General features: G+C 44.4%; 1 protein-coding gene across 2 annotated transcripts in view; it reads right to left on the minus strand.

Moving 5' to 3' along the window:
- LOC147013002 (thialysine N-epsilon-acetyltransferase-like) overlaps nt 1-18,762 on the minus strand; it is a 70,884-nt gene that overhangs the window by 11,381 nt on the left and 40,741 nt on the right. For both annotated transcript variants that reach the window (XM_085854431.1, XM_085854429.1), the window contains 2 exons: nt 14,373-14,474; nt 12,965-13,005 (listed from right to left, as the gene is read on the minus strand). In XM_085854431.1, coding sequence (XP_085710557.1) covers nt 12,965-13,005; nt 14,373-14,474 — 143 coding nt within the window. The remainder of the gene's footprint in view (nt 1-12,964; nt 13,006-14,372; nt 14,475-18,762) is intronic.

Consider the following 18,762-nt stretch of genomic DNA (forward strand, 5'->3'; position numbering starts at 1 on the left):
AAAGGTCAAGGTCACAGTGAGGTCAAACATAATTCCGTAAATTCATGTGGAGAAATGGAGTATTTTTGCTTCGCTCGACGTTCCGAGTTCGTTTTAACTTCGATTTTAATTTTGTCTTCGGTTTTTGCGATCGCTTAGGACGCTTAAAACTCGGTTGTCGAAATTCTGGTAAAAATCGGATGTTTTGGAGACGTTTTAAGATTGTATAAAAAATATTTCACTCACCGCGTCACGGGTCGTCACATGGTGCAGTGCACTTGAGCAGAGGCGGCGTTGATCACGTAATGGTTTTCCGTGTGCGCGCTGACGGTGTTTTCGATAAAGATGGTGTTTAAAAGTCATTTTTTATCCCAATAAAGGTTATCGTCGCATGCCTGACTCGCTAAGCCGTCAAATTCTGTAAAGATTGTTGGTGGATGGCCGATTATTACGGTTTTGTGACTTTGATAAAATAATATTAAATAAATGCGTGGAGAAATGGAGATTTTTGCTTCGCTCGACGTTACGAGTTCGTTTTAACTTCCATTTTAATTTTGTCTTCGGTTTTTGCGATCGCTTAGGACGCTTAAAACTCGGTTGTCGAAATTCTGGTAAAAATCGGATGTTTTGGAGACGTTTTAAGATTGTATAAAAAATATTTCACTCACCGCATCATGGGTCGTCACGTGGTGCAGTGCACTTGAGCAGAGGCGGCGTTGATCACGTAATGGTTTTCCGTGTGCGCGCTGACGGTGTTTTCGATAAAGATGGTGTTTAAAAGTCATTTTTTTATCCCAATAAAGGTTATCGTCGCATGCCTGACTCGCTAAGCCGTCGGATTATGTAAATATTGTTGGTGGATGGCCGATTATTACGGTTTTGTGACTTTGATAAAATAATATAAAATAATTGCGTGGAGAAATGGAGATTTTTGCTTCGGTCGACGTTACCGATTTTTGATGGTTTGGTACAAAATCATCAGAGAAACTTCTGGTTTGCGTCGCTACCTTCTCTAGAGATAGCTTTTATTAGACAAGGTCAGAGGTCAAGTTGACGATTTCGTAAGTACCAGTCTATGACTGCTTGTTTGTTTGTTTGTGAACAGGATTACAGAAAAACTCCTTGACGGATTTCGACGAAACTTGGTGGGGGGATTAGGTATGTTCCAAGGATCATGCCATTAGATTTTGGACTTGGTCCAAAATCCAATATGGCCGCTATGGCGGCCATTTTAAAAAAATATTTGAATTTAATTTTTTTGCATTTCTACATGATTTAAGTGATTTCCAACCCCCCCCTCCCCCCCAAAAAAAATTGTTAGAGAAAAAAGTTTTTTTTACAACTTTTTTTCAACAAAATTTCGATTTTTTTTTTTTTGCATTTCTACATGTTACAAGTGATTTCCAACAAAAAACATGCCAAAATTATAATTGCGGCTGATTTTGGAACTTCAGGTGGATATACCCACGAAAAATCAATTTCTGTCTCTAGGAATCTCGTTATGACGAATGAATTGAGTATGTAAAAGTTAAAAGTAAAAGGGAAAATTGCAAACTATAACTCTGTGAGCACTGTTGACGTCAAATTGAATGAATAGGATATCAGGTTCACTTGAGTGACCTAGCAGTACTGGCGGCGGAGGTTTTGCACTCTCCCGAGTGCTCCCCCTCTAGTTGGTTTATGTAATTCATCAGCTAATTGCTCTTCAATCTTAATGTCATCATTAGAGACCATAGGTTTTTTGAATTTCCAAGCCCAAGTTTCAATTTAGCACTGATCATCTTCTTCACGATGAACCTATCAACTTTTTCTCTCAAGGTTGGATTTTGTATCAGAGACAAATTATACAACATTTATTGATCCGCTTCGTGTTTTTCTTCCAATGTCGTGCTATTTCTATAATCAATATCGTGCTTCATACACACTTCATCAACTCTGTTTTTAGGTTTAGCCCAAGGTTCAGGATAGCCTAATCTAATGTTTTATCGAAGTTTGTTCCTGGACCACAGAAAGAACACCTTGGTAGATGTAATTGCCCTGGTATTCCAGTTGTTGTAAATTTACTTCCTGATAACAACTTTTTGATATCTGATGTTTTTGTTTTTGTTTTTTGTTTTTGTTTGGAGATGAATTTACTCTTTTTAGAGCCACACATCAAACATATCCCTTTTTATATAACCTTATTATTTTTATTTTTAACATTAGATATTTTCACTCTTGGGTTTCTTTTTACATTTGGGACAATAACTCATTTATTTATGAGAAAAATTCCGACAGAGTGTGAAAACCTTTTTAGTTTCCAACATGCACATTTGAATCTTAACTTTTAAAATATAAAGAATCCCAAGAAATGCCTTCACTCTCTGCTCGTTCTATTGCATAAAAAAATGTATAACTTTAACCAACACACCAACATCATCAATAATATAATCTTTTCCTTAGTTATCTCCACTTTCTCGTTAAAATTTTCTCCCTGAAATCGCTGTTAATACTCTTGATGCATATATTTTTCCGAGACTTATCATTTCCTTGTTTTCCTCACTGCGTTGAGATAGATTTATTTTCTGTAATACCTCCAATCTTTTTTAAATCTCATTGGTTTCCATGTTTTTCTATTTATTCATTCTCTCCCTTGCCTCTGCCTTTCTCTTCTCCCTTGCATCTGCCTCTCTCTTCTCCCTTGTCTACGCCCCTCTCTTCTCCCTTGCCTCCACCCCTCTCTTCTCCCTTGCCTCCACCCCTCTCTTCTCCCTTGCCTCCGCCCCTCTCTGCGCCATTGCCTCCGCCCCTCTCTCTTTTCCCTTGCCTCCGCCCCTCTCTTCTCCCTTTCCTCCACCCCTCTCTTCTCCCTTTCCTCAGCCTCTCTTCGACCTTGCCTCTGCCTCTCTTCGACCTTGCCTCTGCCTCTCTTCTACCTTACCTCTGCCTCTCTTCTACCTTACCTCTGCCTCTCTTCTACCTTGCCTCTGCCTTACTTCTCTCTTGCCTCCGCCCCTCCCTTCTCCCTTTCCTCCGCCCATCTCTTCTCCCTTGCCTCCGCCAATCTCTTCTCCCTTGCCTCCGCCCATCTCTTCTCCCTTGCCTCCGCCCATCTCTTCTCCCTTTCCTCAGCCCCTCTCTTCACCCTTGCCTCCGCACATCTCTTCTCCCTTGCCTCCGCCCATCTCTTCTCCATTGCCTCCGCCCTCTCTTCTCCCTTTCTTCCACCCCTCTCTTCTCCATTGCCTCAGCGTCTCTCTCTTCTCCCTTTCCTCAGCCTCTCTTCTACCTTGCCTCTGCCTCTCTTCTACCTTGCCTCTGCCTCTCTTCTACCTTTCCTCTGCCTCTCTTCTACCTTGCCTCTGCCTCGCTTCCCTCTTGCCTCCACCCCTCTCTTCTCCCTTGCCTCCTCCTCTGCTCCCTCTCCTACTATTCTCTCTCTCTCCTCTCCCTCTCCTACTCTTCTCTCTCTTCTCCCTCTCCTACTCTTCTCTCCCTTCTCCCTCTCCGACTCTCTTCTCCCTCTCCCACTCCTCTCTTGCTTCGGTTTCTTCAACTCCTTCCTCATCCCTCACGACCCTTGAACCACTTTCACCCCATAGAATATCACAAATATATTCATCTGGATTTCTTGATATTCCTGTATCCAAATTTTTTTTTACAATAGGAAACCAATACAATTTCTCCTGAATTTGTAAAAAAGCCTCGTATTTTCTCAACTTTAAAATCTTTTCATTATAACATTTTAGATCAATCCAAACTTGTTGGTTTAGCAACATCAGTATAAAGCCAATCAATTCTTGAAAATACCCCATTCTTATGTTGAAGAACATATTTATAAAAATACGAACACCCTTTTTTGTATGTATGCTTGGACACAGAAATCATACTTTTCTTGAAGCCTTCTTGCTGTCATTTATGTATCAGAAATATATGACAGATTAATATGATGACAGTTAATACGTCCCCATCTTCCAATTGTTAAATCAGTTTGTATTCCTTTACTTTCTATATATAATCGTGTTCTTTGTGTTTTCATGATATCAACTATGGCAAAACCATTATTGATTTTAGCCTGATTAAATTATTTTATTTGTTATTTGCTAATCGTGCTTCCACAAATCTCATTCTCGGCACCAAGTGGATAATATTCTTCTTTGCGAGACTCATTTAATTCTTCCATGCTTTCTAGGTTCATTTTAAATGACCAATTATACCCGAAATAATTCATATCATATATCCAATGTCCTATTCTCATATAAACGATATGGCCTTCTTTATAAAATTTTATTTCAATTGGAACTGTGAATTCTGTATGACTCGGAGATAACCGACTCGAAAAACACCATTTTGTAAGAATTTCATGACTTCAACAGGTGATGGAAGACCATAACTTTCAAAATAATATTTAACCTGATTAATATAAATACAAACCAAATGAGAACCGTTTCCATGATGATCTTCCAAATTCAAAATAATATTCTTTATATATTTAGACAAGTTTGTTAATTCATCTTTCATACAAAAAAAAACATTATCAATTTTTAATTTCTTACAATATTTGGCAAGTTCTATCTTTGATGTTGTATTCTTTCCAAATTCTTTAAACCACTCATCAATGCTCATTTATTTATGAGAAAGATATAATCCATTACCCCCCTTTTAATTAATTTTACACCTGCTTGTGTGATAGAACAAAGCATATCTCCAACTTACAATCTCACTTTATCAGGTAGGCTTTGAAGTTTTTCAGCAAAATCTACAATCACACCACTTCCACCAATTTGTTTTTCCAACTCATTGTTATGTCTTTCCAAGTCTTTTTGAGCCTGTATTTGAGCCTTCCTTTCGTTGGCGGTTTTCTCCGCTGCTGAAATACCGCCCGTCAATACTCCATCCCTACTTAAACCAGCAAATAAAGGAATTAGAAATGGGAGAAATCTTCCACTCGTCTCTCTTATTGAATATTTCTTCAACATTGGCTTTGACATTTTAATTTTAATGAGCCAGGATCGTTCAAGATTTTAACCTGTTCTTTTATGAGCAAAACAACAATTCATACTGCTCCTTTTCTCTGGATTGCATTAACATTGATCATACAAGGCTTTTGATTTTGAATACAATGTGATAGTTTATCACATTTTGTATTTTGTGTAAAACTTTCACATTGTATTTTGAATACAATGTGAAAGCTTATAGTGAACCTTATTCTATTTATCACTTATAATCCTACCCATTCCTATCGTGAAAAATGCATATTTGTGAAGATCGGTAGCGTCCGAAGTGTTGGGGGTCATGGTCATCGGTCAAAATTACAAATTTTCCATTATAAATCAAAAAAGGTTAGGAATATGCGTGTTTACTATGGAAGACATATATCAAGTCCTTTATTGGCTTTCATTTGACACCATGACCTTTGACCTTACGTGGCCTTGAAAGGTCAAAATCATTTTACGGTCATAACTTCGTCAAAAACGGTTTAATTGACTTCATACTAAGACAAAAATATTCCTTATTCTATTCCTTATAATCAACATTCAGGTTAAGGATGTATCAAATTTAAATTTGATCCCCAAAATAACCTTATGCCTTAAATGGGCGGGATTTGTTGTGCCTGGCACCACTTGTTATCATTGCTTTCACACACCGTTTGGTAAAACTTGTATGCTTCGGCATAATAATTTCTATCCCAATCAATTTACAATCTATCTCGTGGATAAAATGTTCCATCCACAGTAACCCGAAGTTGTTTCACGTTGGCATTATCATTCAACACATTATTCTTATCAGCAGCAGTATCTTCATCTGGTTTCATAAAAATGAGCATTAGGTATCATGGCTTTCCTTCTAGAACACCCAAATTCCACCTGTCAGTGGTTTGCTTTCGTTTAACGTGTTGATCTCTTCTTTTAAGGTACTAATGCATGCCCGTAGGTGCGTGCCCGTACGTGCGTGGCCGTACGTGCAAACAAAAAAAAAACTACTTTCAAACCGCGTGCCAGAAACAGCAACCACAGAGGCCATTCCTTCGCTCTCGTAAACGACGACTGGATTGGGGCATTGACTTAAGAAAATCAAGAAAGAAATCGAGAAAGTACAGAAATCGAGAAAAAAAAGAATACAGTCAGTCGATAAATTGAGAAAAAAAATCGAGAAAGAATACAGTTATCGTCACTGACTGGATTGGTGCATTGTGTTTAAGAAAATCGAGAAAGAAATCGAGAAAGTACAGAAATGGAGAAAGAAAGAATACAGAAAGTCGATAAATTGAGAAAAAAAAAATCGAGAAAAAATCGAGAAAGAATACAGTAATCGTCACTCTCCAGAAGTCCGGAAGTTAAGTCCTCACTGTCCGGAAGTTCGCATATCGCAGTTACGATTATTTTCAATTTAGTTTTAAAGGCCAATTATTCGATAAGCACCAATGTATTGTTACGGTTGTGGAAATTCACAGAGCACCATATCGGTCCTTAGATCAGTTATGTCGATAAGTCTGTGTTCAGATAGATTTCCCCACCGATGTCTAAGGGAAATTATTCATGTAACCGGACTGTGATCTTTGAGGTAGCCGTTTTTCTTTTACTATCTTTATTTTGGACCAACCGCTTCACAACAACCACCTCCACCACCAACATCACTCTCATCAACCATCTCCACAGTAACCACCTCCAGCACCAACATCACTCTCATAAAGCATCTCCTCAACGACCACCACGACATCCCCTCACCACAACAAACATCGCCTCACCTTCATCTCCGCAAACGCCGCCATCTTTGCGCCAGCCATGGCGAGTTCCCCACAAACGGCATCGTAGCGGACAGACGCAGGGGTTCCCTGTTAGGACGGGGGTCGGTGATCTCCACAACGTCCGCGTGGCGCAGATGATCTCTGCCACGTCCGCTCTCTCCGAGTTTCGCATCGAAATCGGATCAAAAGATCGAAAGGGGCGGAGCCAGCGGGGGGTCAGAGGTGAGGGATCGGAGATCAAAACTCGCCTCACGGATCCCATATAAAGGCGCGCAGACACCAAGTAAAAAGTTGTGCGGGGCCGCGTTGGGAGCTGGATCAGCCTGGAGCATGGAGTCTGCAGACGGACGGGAACTGGAGAGAGCGGAGCCTGGAGCGCAGCCTGCAGTGCCATGTCGAGCTGTGGGTCGCTGGGAAGAGGCCGGAGAGGAGTCACCAACCAGCGGCATAACCGTCCGAGGTGATCGGGCCCCGGGACAGTCCAAACGACGCAGAGGAACGGACGGGCTCTTAAGAGAGCATCAACTCTAAAAGAGCAAAGGCCCGTTCGTTCCTCTGAGGCATTGTCGAGCCGCTCGACGAGGCCTGGGCCACGCCGCGGTCACGCCAGCTGCCGTGTGGACGGGACGCCAAGGAGCACCCAGTGAGTCGCCACGAAGGCGGCAGGTAACCAGCGCGGCCTCTCGGAGCTCCTTCGGTCTCCCAAGCTCTGAGAAACATTAAAGGCTTACGAGCCCGGGCCTTTTCTTTCCGGGGTTTACTTTGCATGAGCGTTGTGGTGCCACGTCTTTAAGTAGAACTGTATAAGTGTACGTAATTAATAGAACGGTGGTAGTTCTTTTTCTTGCTTGTGTTTTGTCCTATACGTGCATTGGTTGCATACATGACTGCATGATTGTATACGTGTATTGGTTGCATACATGACTGCATGACTGCATATGTGTCGTTTTACAAATAAATGTCCTTGTTTAAATGTTAACCTGTTTGTTGCGTCCTTTCCCTCATTGAACTGCCATCATTGAGTTCGGAATATAGCTGGCTTTTTAATTGCTGATAAAGTGATCGGGTCCAATGGGGCTGCGCGATAAATACACCGCTCGGTATCCGCAGAACGGAGCGAGCTGCGTACGTGGCTTGTTTCCAAGCAGCTCCCGTTGAGGTACAAGCTCTCGGTAGCCTTCCCGCACGAATAATTAGGTAAATCGACAATTCGGCGATCGGACTCTGTAGCGTGTGGGTAGAGTACTGACAAGGCTGTGGTGTGCTTAAAAACACACCCATAGCTGGATTCCGGCGTTTGATCCGGAAGGCTGCGACTGGATTGCTCGTACGGTGGGCGTACGGCCACGATTCGGCTAAAAGCGGCTGTCCACACGCCGGCGGGCGGAAATCTACACCAGTATTTTGCCTTTTCGCAATGTCATCGCAAGGAAAAACACAGAGAAGAGAAGAGAAAAAAATAATAATAATAATTTTCAAACAACCACAGGGCGTTCCTTCGCTCTTGTAAGTGATGCGCACACACAAACACACACACACACACACACTAATGGAATTATAGATAGATGTGACGCAATTTTCTTGGAAAAAAAGTACCAAAACAGCAACAAAAAACATCTAAAGGTACCAAAAAAAACACCGTTGTTTAAATTTTCTCTCCTACTTGCTCCTACAGACAAGTCTCCTACTTGCTTATTTTCGATCGTAAGTTATCGCGTGTTTAAAATTTACTTCCTGGTTCGGAGCATACCAGCTCACTCTGATGTTACCGAAATTTATGCACCGTCTAATATGAAAACGATCATAACTTGGGTCAGGTCAGGTATGGGAGCATGTGCCAGAACAGCGCGTCGCTGCGTCCACTTACCGCCGGTACTCCAGGGGCCTCCGTCTGGCCATCCCCCAGGCAGATGCCAGGCCCATCCCCATCTCCTTGAGATGATGGTCAACCTGCTGCAACCATGAGGCATGTGGTCGGCCCACTGGCCTCCTCCACTCATGAGACTCCCTCGCTGAGAGAATCTGGTGAGCAGGATCAGCATCAGGAAAACGAGCCACATGTCCATACAGCCGCAACTGACGCTCACGGACAATGAAGGTAACAAATCTCATCCGAGTCTCTCTCAGCAACCGCTCGTTGGACACAAAATCCGACCAGCGATAGCCAAGGATTCTCCGAAGAGACCTGGTACCAAAGGAATTAAGTCTCCGTCTCAGATCCTTGGTCAGAGTCCAAGTCTCGCATCCATAGAGCAAGACTGGAAGTACCAAGGACCTGAAGACTCGGACTTTTGTCCTATCGAACAGGTACCGGCAGCGCCACACCCCATGATCCAGTGAATCCATGACGCCCCAGACCCGACCCAGACGTCTATTGACCTCTGACTCACAGCCAGCAGAGACACGAATATCACTGCAAAGGTAAGTGAATCTCTCCCTGACCTAAACATCCTCGCCACAAACAGGTACAGACAGGACAGCAGCACCCAAGATGTCATTGAAAGCCTGGATCTTCGTTTGGACCTCAGAAACCCATAATCCCAGCAGCTCCAACACCTCATCCAGCACCTTGAGAGCCCCAAAAAGTATCCTCCGCAGAGAGTCTCTGCAAACATGACTGCATAATCTGCGAAATAAAGGTCAGAGATCTTGACCTTACCAAACGATGCATCGCAACTTGATCTCTCCGACATCCGAAGCACACGCTAAATGATCCGAAGCACACAGCTAAAGCTACACTGGAGTGGTTAAGGAACACAAATATAAATGTCCTTGAGTGGCCCTACCCAGTTAGAGCCATGACCTCAATCCAATCGAAAATCTGTGGCATGAATTGAAGATTGCTGTCCATCAATGCTCCACAAGCAACTTGAGTGAGTTTGAAGAGCTTTGCACAGAATAGGCAAATATTTCAAAATCAAGGTGTGCAAAGTTGGTAGAGACCTATCCCAACAGACGCACAGCTGTAATTGCTATCAAAGGTGCATCAAGTATTAACTCAGGGGGTGGACACTTATCTAACTAAGATATCCTAGTTTTGTGTTCTAATAATGAATAGCTCAGGCCCCAGGAGCCTGGCAGAGCGGGGTTAGGACTGCCATGACCCAATTAGGGAGCGCAATTCGGGACAGGGTGAGTCGCTTCGGATCATCACCCACCCTTCGCCCGGGGCGTATAAAAGGCAGATCGTGAAGCCGTCTGCCCTCTCTCTGCTCTTCTCTGCCTGCCTGCCTTGCCCACTTCTCTGCCTGTTTGCCTCGCCCTCTTCTTCGCTTCTGTGCTCCGCCCTCTGTTCACTACCCCTCGGCTGCTGTCGCTGCATCTACACTCAGGGTTGGTGTGGGACAGACGTTCCTCTGGACCAGTGCGGAGCACACGTTTCCATGAGCCCCGGCAAAGTGATTAAGCAGGAGATAGCGTGCTGACTCTTGAGGTGGGATTACTCAAGCGGAGCATTCCCCAAAGCGTACTGGGTTGCGCGGTCATCCAACCACACCAGGTATTGTGAGGCCGTTAGTCCTCATCTGCTCTCCTTCATTCTGGCTATCTAATCTTCATCGGGTTTGTGTGTATACGTGTATGGGATGGTGCCTGTCATAGCATAAGTTAAGATTGCAGAAGATATTGTTGTGGCTGGGGGTCAGGTGAGAAGACCACTAGGAAGGGGAGCTAACTTGGGTTCCGACCAGACTGCCCCGAATCGCAGGCCATCGCACATGGATAACTCCATGACACGATGGGTCACCAACCTTCACCCTTCGCCAACCTTCTCACTATCTGCCACGATCTTTCCTGGGAAAGCCACATTTCCAACCTGGCCCCAAAGCCAGTTGCCGACTGGGAATCCTCCGTTGTGCAAAGTCCTTTCTTGGCCCACCTGAGCTCCTGACCACATACAAAGCTTTTGTCCACAGCCTGATGGAGTACTGTTCTCTCCTCCGGGCTGGTGCTCCTGCCTCTCACCTTTCTCGGTTTCACGTAGTGGAAACCAAAGCATTTCGCATCATTGGTATCTTGCACGATGAGGCTGAGTTTTTGGGCCTCTCACTCTCTCACCGCAGGCAGGTCGGTGATCTTTCAGTCTTCAACCGTCTCCTCTCCGGTCTCGCCCCCCCCCCCTGCTCTTCTGCGATTTGTCCCAATCATATTTCCGCAGGATGCTCAAGATCTGCCAACAACCCCTTCTGGTAAAACTACCAAAATCACGAATCACTGCTCACCTTCACTCTTTCAATCCTCATTTTTTCCCGCATTTGGAATAAACTCCCTCACTCTGTTCAATCTCATTCTTCCCTCTAGGCCTTCAAAACAGCCGTTTACCACCACCTCTTATCGTCCCCCATCCAAATCCTTGATCTTTTCTACCACCGTTAATCCACCCAAACCGACCTCCTTCAAACTCCCTGCTTTCCTTCCTGAAAGTCCCTGCAGCATCCATCTTCTATACCCCATGTTCCCCACCCCATCCCTCTCCCTTCCACAGATCTAATGTCTCTGTTCCCCACTGTTTTGTCCTTCCCATATCCCGCTTGACTCATGCCCTCCTCCCTTGCTGTGCATTGTGTGTTAGCTGTCACACGAGCCTTGATAAGGTATACAAAAAAAAACGACCATGAATGCCAATAACTTAACCACGTGACTTGAGGCCCTCTTGTCTGAGATTTAACCGGTTACCTAAAAACAATCCTCTGTCTGATGCCCTCGGAAGGCCTTGTCCAAACTGGATCACCTTATCGGATTAGATGCAGCCGAGCGACACTGCCAAGGACATACAGGCTAAAAGGAACGGATCTTTGGGAATAAAGTCCCTGCGAGGCTTGGATAATGCTGGATGTTGAAAGAAATCATGCTGGATCAATGAAAGAAAAGACAAAAACGAACTGGGAACATTTCTACACAATGATTTATTCCAGACAGGCGAGGAAAAGGATGTGGCACAGTTCATAGTTCATTGTGTGTAAGTAGAGAAAGAAAGAAAAGTGGTGTGTGACAATTAAACAAGCAACTTACAAAAGCAGCCACAGAGCAGACTTGTCCCTACATATCTTCTGCAATCTTAACTTAAGCAAGGACAGGCACCATCTCTCACACACACACACACACACACACACACACACACACACACACACACACACACACACACACACACACACACACACACACACACACACACACACACACACACACACACACACACACACGACGGACCCCATGAAGAAGAGATAATGAGCAAAAAGAAGAGGAGATGAGGCTAACGGCCTCACAATACCTTGCACGATTAACCGACCGTGCCACACATTACGTTTTGGGGGGATGCTCCACTGAACGGTCCCTCCTTGATAGTTGGCGCGTTGTCTCCTACTTGGCTACGGTCCAGAGAATGGGCGCGACTGTCAGGCATGAGGGAGGGACTTTGGGTGGGTGGAGCCAGCGACAAGTGGGTGAAGAAGGTGGAGTCGAGAGCGAGTGGGCGGAGTGGCAGACAGCAGGCGGGTGGGTGGAGACAGTGACGAGTCTGTAGAAGAAGACGGCGTGCAGCAAGCGCCGCAGAGACCGATCCAGAACCAGCCAAGGAAGCTGAGGATGACCACCACAACGAGGACGCCGACTCTGACTCCTCTCTGACGACTCCCCTCGATGGCTTCGCGATCTGTCTTTCATAGATTCTGGGGTGCCGCCGCGAAGCGATGCGTCGTCACCCGAATCGGGTTCTCCCATTGGGCCCCGGCCACCACTCGATCCGACCGTCATGGCCGGAAGCGGCCTTACTTTACATCCGGAAAGACATGTCCGAGCTGCGGAATCGTCTCGCTCCGAACCCCGCGATATGAATTGCCTTGCTTCATCCATACACCATGTGGCACGAGCGATTCGAGCCGTTCAGGACACCTCTGCTTGGTAGCAGCTATATTGAGGTGGAAGTGCGGGAGGATGTCCTGGTGGTATTTCTCGGAATAGTGGCTTCGAGTTGCAGGAGTCTGCAAAATTTCAGCTTTCTACGCCACTTAGAAGGTACGAAACATTTATATCAGGGAATCAGTCACTCAGTGGTTAGAAACAGCTTTACATAATAACACACACAAACTCACACACACACACACACACACACACACACACACACACACACACACACACACACACACACACACACACACACACACACACACACACACACACACCTTTCAAATAAAAAAGTCAGACTTCAGTTCTTCAAAAACTTTTTCCTTGTCATGATTTGTATGCGTCCAACACACCTACCTTGGAAACTTTTTTCAGCAATGCTTTTCCAATCCCTTTTCCTACAACAACAAAGGATGCAGCAACAAAAAGGTAAAAATTAACTGAGCACCATGTGTATAAATTGTATTTATTATGAGATTTTTGTGTTCTTCTTAAAAGCAAATAAAGGCAAGATATTTTATTACTTTTTCTACAACATCTAAGATTAATGAAGGAGCTTTCCAAAGGCTTTCTGAAGGTGCCAAAGCAGTCTCATGGCAAGAATTATAGTGGGTGGTCTACCTTTATCTTTCCAGTCTTCTTCTTGCATGTGGCAGCTTGACTGCCGGGTAGCTATCATTTTGTTGGGGCATGACTATGCCAATGATGCCATGTGCCAATACTAGTACATTGGTACTCATTTCACCAATCTCAGAGGGATGACAGGCTGAGTCAACCACACCTGGTGTTAATTCAGCATTAATGGGGCTCAAACTCAGGATCCAAAGCCAGCCACCCTAACCACCAAGCTAACACCAAGCTATTCTTCCAGTGATAATCAATGGATGGAATTTGCCTCTTTTTTCAGAGTTCAGGTGATACCTTGCCAACTCTTTGTATAAATAAACGATGAGATCTTTAACATCCACAAAGCAATGCTAGCAAGTAAGTCCCCAACTTAACGTCCATCCAAGGAGGGATCGAACACTGATAAAACACCTGGATGTGTGAAGTCCTTCTTGAATCAAACCCCAACCCCCAATAAATGTTTTGCCATTGACAAATCCACGTTTGATACCTTGCCCGCAGAACATTTCCTTAATGACAGGTCACAAACTGCATTCCCATCTCACAGCGACTAAGAAACTAAATAGCACTGTGAGCACCCCAACCCCACCCTCAAACCCCAGTTCAACGTTCAGCACCACCAAAAATTTAACCTGATGAATGCACGTGCTTAATCCTGTTCAAATAATTCTCAAAGAACAGAATTATACAATTCTCATAAGCAAAACAAATATGTGGTACATGCCACAAACCAATTTGAGTCATGCAAACACTGTGGAAGAGCCTTTCACCTCAACACTTTCATTTGATAATAAACACTGTCATTTATATTTTAAACACGAGGAAAATGAGAACTCATATGGATTGTAAAACTAGGTACAGATCCACTTTCACTCTGAACACTTGAACAATCAATAACTATAAACTGAGGAGCCACAGCCTCTTACACATGGTGTCACATTTGGCATCACGACAGTACGTACATCACTCACAATGGTAAGTTTGTTTGGCCTCCTGAAAAATATACAAGAGTTTGGGGACAAATAACCCGGAGTCCTTATATGTTCGGAAACCAGAAAGCACGTAATTTGATCGTAAAAAAACTCCACAAAGCTGAAAGAACTTCCATATGTTGCAGATTTGCAAGCATTTCACTTACCTCTGAATTCAGCATCGACGTAAAGACTATCCAGAAACACCAATGGGCCCCTCCATGAGCTGTACATGGAGGTGTACAAGGCAATAGCCACCAGGGTATGACCTTTCAAATTGAAACATCAGCAATTTTAGGGTAACATTGTGACAAACGAGAGCAATGAAACATTGAAATGCAATCATAATTCCATGATAAATAATTTCTTTAATTCCAAATTCAATCTCCCAGTTACTTGTGAAATCGTAGATTCGCAAGCATATTCGTTTCCTGGGTATGTTTGTCCATTTCTCTGTCACCTACAGGTCACAATTCCAAAATGATCTTCACAAAACTTAACCAACTGTTAACTGTTAAGAGAGTCAAGAGCTAGTAACCTATTGTTTTGAGGTCAATGGTCAAGGTCATTGAAATGTAATTGCCCCAGATGTAAAACGTGTCATCATGTTGTGTCGAAAGATGCTATTAAAGTTCCAAGAGGGATATGGTGCATAAAAGGATACTTTGATAGCACTTCGAGAATTGTGAAACATGCCTTGACATGTAAACATTGCAATCTGGTCTACATTGACAAGACCAAACGACGTCTGGCAGATAGAGTGGTTGAACATTTACGATCAATAAGCCTGAACACAACTGGACTTCCAGTTGGGGCACAGTTTAAACTTGCTACCCACCATGAAAGGTGATTTCCAGGTGTGTGCTATTAAAGCATGTTCTAGCGATTTGGAAAAGAGCGTTTGGAGGATAAAGCTATCTTTCAGCAAAGAACACAATCAAGGAATTAACATTACATTCCGGGGTTTTCTTTATCCTAACAAGTCACCTCATTAATTATTCATACACCTTTTCACAATTATACACGAACTTATTAACTGGTGTACCCTAATACGGCATTGCCTGCTCGTTCTTCCCATACTTTGACAAAGGGTTGCACCTGAAACATAAGGCTCTTTTATTATAGTCTTTTACAGTGAATTTTTAAACAAATACAGGATATGTTTATATATATATATATATATATATATATATATATATATATATATATATATATATATATATATATATATATATATATATATATGTATATGTATATATATATATATATATATATATATATATATATATATATATATATATATATATATATATATATATACATATATACATATATACATATATACATATTGTTGTGGTTACCAGATTCGCAAACCACCATTCAGGTCCCTTAGGTGAGGTATCTCGGTAAGTGCATGTGTAGTTAGGCCCAAACCCGTTGTCTAGTGGGAATACATGTCATTTATACGTGCTGCGACTCTTTAGGATAGCCGTTTTTCTTTTACTATCTTTATTTTGGACCAATCGCCACCATCACAACCACAACAACAACCACCAACCACAACGCCGCTTCACCACAACCGCCATGACCTTTACCGTCACAACTCGCCACCATCGCATCACCGTCATCTCGCGCCACTCATGGGCACCGATGCTGGACTCGTGTAGGGCGCACGTTGAACAGCGTGTACAAAATCACGGATTTTCTGCTTCAAAAACGGATCAAAAACGACACACGCCCACTTTTTGCCGTCCAATCGGTGAGCGAGGGGCGATTTGGCCCCGCCTCCAGAACGATCGATATATGCAAATTTGTGGATCAAAAAGCCTTCACGCCCACTTTTTCTCGGGCCAATGGGGAGCGAGGTGAAAGGTCAAAGGGAGGGGGTCAAAGGCGAAGTTACGGGGGGGATAAAAGGACGGTGTTCGTCAGTCAGAACGAGAGAGTCAGCAGAACGAGAGTCGGAGTCGCAAAAGGAGAGAGAGTCAGCAGAACGAGGTCGGAGAGTCAAGAAGAGGAGAGTCGGAAGCAGAGGGTCAAGACTTCGCGGGCGGTGGAGCTGCTCGTCGTGTGCGTTGGAGTCGGAACGGAGGGGACGGAGCTGTGGAAAGGCGGCGACACCAGACGAGGGGGTGCTCGCGTCGTGCAGGAAGCTGCACCCGAGGGAGGCCGACAGCGCGACCTGGCCGAGGTGGAGACGCTCGTCGCACATAATAAAGATCCTCTATACCCCGAGCATCAGCAACCCCCTCCTGTTTCCCCCCGCGCTGAGATAGTGCGACCAAGGGGGCCCCGTTCCCACCCCCTGCCAGGCACTGTCCACGAGGCCCGCGGGTTGCGGGGCCATCGCCGCTCCGCGTCTCATCACCAGACGGGTAGGCCCGACCCGGTCTCGGCCCCAGGCCTACCTCATTCTTGGGGGATTTCTTTTCCTTGGTTTTGGGTATGTGTTGTCGGCGCCGTCTGTGAAGTAGAATTGTATAAGTGTTGCCGTGTGCTCGGTAGTCGGTATTAGCTCTGCACTGTGTTTTCACTTTTATGTTTGCTTTTTGTGTAAATGGAATTGTGTTTTCTTTTTTTTGTGTGTGCATTTGGTGGAATTGTATTTGTGTGCTTCCCGTGTGCCGAGAATAAATGTGCTTTATTGTTGAACTGTTCTCCCGCTTCGCTTCGTCTTTTCCCCCATTGAATCCCCATCTTGCTTCACGTAAAGGGTTGGTAGTGGGCTGAATACGCCCGATAATTAATCGAACCGTCGAGGTCGACGATAACACCGCTCGGTTATTCTGATAGTACGGAACGGGTCGCTTAAGTGGCCCGTGTCCGAAGTCGACCTGCGGCGAGGTGCGATCGCCCGGTCTACCCTCCGCGTGGGTACTTAGGTAGTTCGAATTTGGCGAGCAACCCTATCCCACGCGGGGGCTGATTGGCTCGATCGCGGTGAGACCGAAAGGTCCACCCGTGACTGGTTCCTGGCGTTAGTCCGAGAGGGTCACGACTGGATTGTCCGTCCGGTGGGCGACGTGCCGCGATTCGAGTTACGTGGCCGTCGCACGCCGGCGGGCGCGAAGACCGCAACAATATATACATATATATATACATATATATACATATATACATACATATATATATACATATATATATATATATATATATATATATATATATATATATATATATATATATATATATATATATATATATATATATATATATATGAGCCTGGTGTTGGCGCAGTGGTTCGGGCAGCGGCTTGGGATCCAATAGGTCCTGAGTTCAAGCCCCGTTGGGCCACTGAATTAATACACCAGGGGGTTGACTCAGCCTGTCATCCTTCCGAGGTCGGCGAAATGAGTACCAGTATACTGGGCCGGTGTATACCCCGGTTAAAATAGGTGTACCATTTCCCTGTGTCGTAAGAGGCGACCAGGGTTGCGTCAGGAAGGGCATCCGGCGTAAAACATGTGCCAAATCACTATGCGGATCATATGGATGATCTACTGTGGCGACCCCTTACGGGAGCAGCCGAAAGAAGATATATATATATATATATATATGTATATATATGTATATATATATATGTATATATATGTATATATATATATATATATGTATATATACAAACATATATATATATATATATATATATATATATATATATATATATATATATGTACACACACGAGTATATTGTTGCGGTTGTGGAAATTCACAAAACACCATTCAGGTTCCCCGAAGATCAGTTAGTTTGATAAGTAAATGTTTCAGGTTAGAATCTCCACTGATGTGTAAAGGCAATTGTTCGTGTGCCGGGCTGCGAATCTTTGAGGTAGCCGTTATTCTTTCTCTATCTTTTATTTTAACAAACATCGCAATGCCATCATCTCCGACAAAAACGCCATCATCACCAACAAACATCGCAACGCCATCATCTCCCACAAACATCGCAATGCTATAATCTCCTGCAAACATCGCAACACCATAATCTCTTACAAAAACGCCATCATTTCCTACAAACATCGCAGCAACCGTCATCTCCTCACCATCGACAAGCAACGCTCCCTCCGCACTAGCCGCCATTGTGCGCCGCGAGCCGATTTGCATAATCGGATCAAAAGGAGAGTTTGCCCGGCGCCAACCCGTGACGTCGAACATGGGGTTCCCAGCACGGCTTACCAGGGGTGAGAGGTTGGAGGTGAAAAGTGGGCGGAGCCCGGCCTCGGTTGAGAGATCAAAGAGCGGCTCGCCCCGAGCCAATATAAGGGCGGGACTCAAACAAGTTTGTGGCATATTCATCGCTCTCTGGAGACGGGCAGTCGCGGGAGAGGAAGGCACACGGAGCACGCATTCGTCAGTGGAGTGGCGGAGAAGAAGGGAGCGCCAGACGAGAGCCGGAGGTCGTCGGAGAACAGCCGGAGAGGAGCGCATGCCAGAGGTTCTGCCAGCTGCGGTGGAGTCGAGCATACTGCGTCGTGCTCCGGGTGAATGGCCCTGAGACGGTCGAGCGACGCTGAGGTAGTGAACGGGCCCAAAGAGCATCAACTCTAAAAGAGCAAA

The sequence above is a fragment of the Eptatretus burgeri genome, chromosome 14 (genome assembly GCF_056783735.1).
Source record: "Eptatretus burgeri isolate ZD-2024b chromosome 14, Ebu_testis_v1, whole genome shotgun sequence".
Taxonomy (NCBI): domain Eukaryota; kingdom Metazoa; phylum Chordata; class Myxini; order Myxiniformes; family Myxinidae; genus Eptatretus; species Eptatretus burgeri.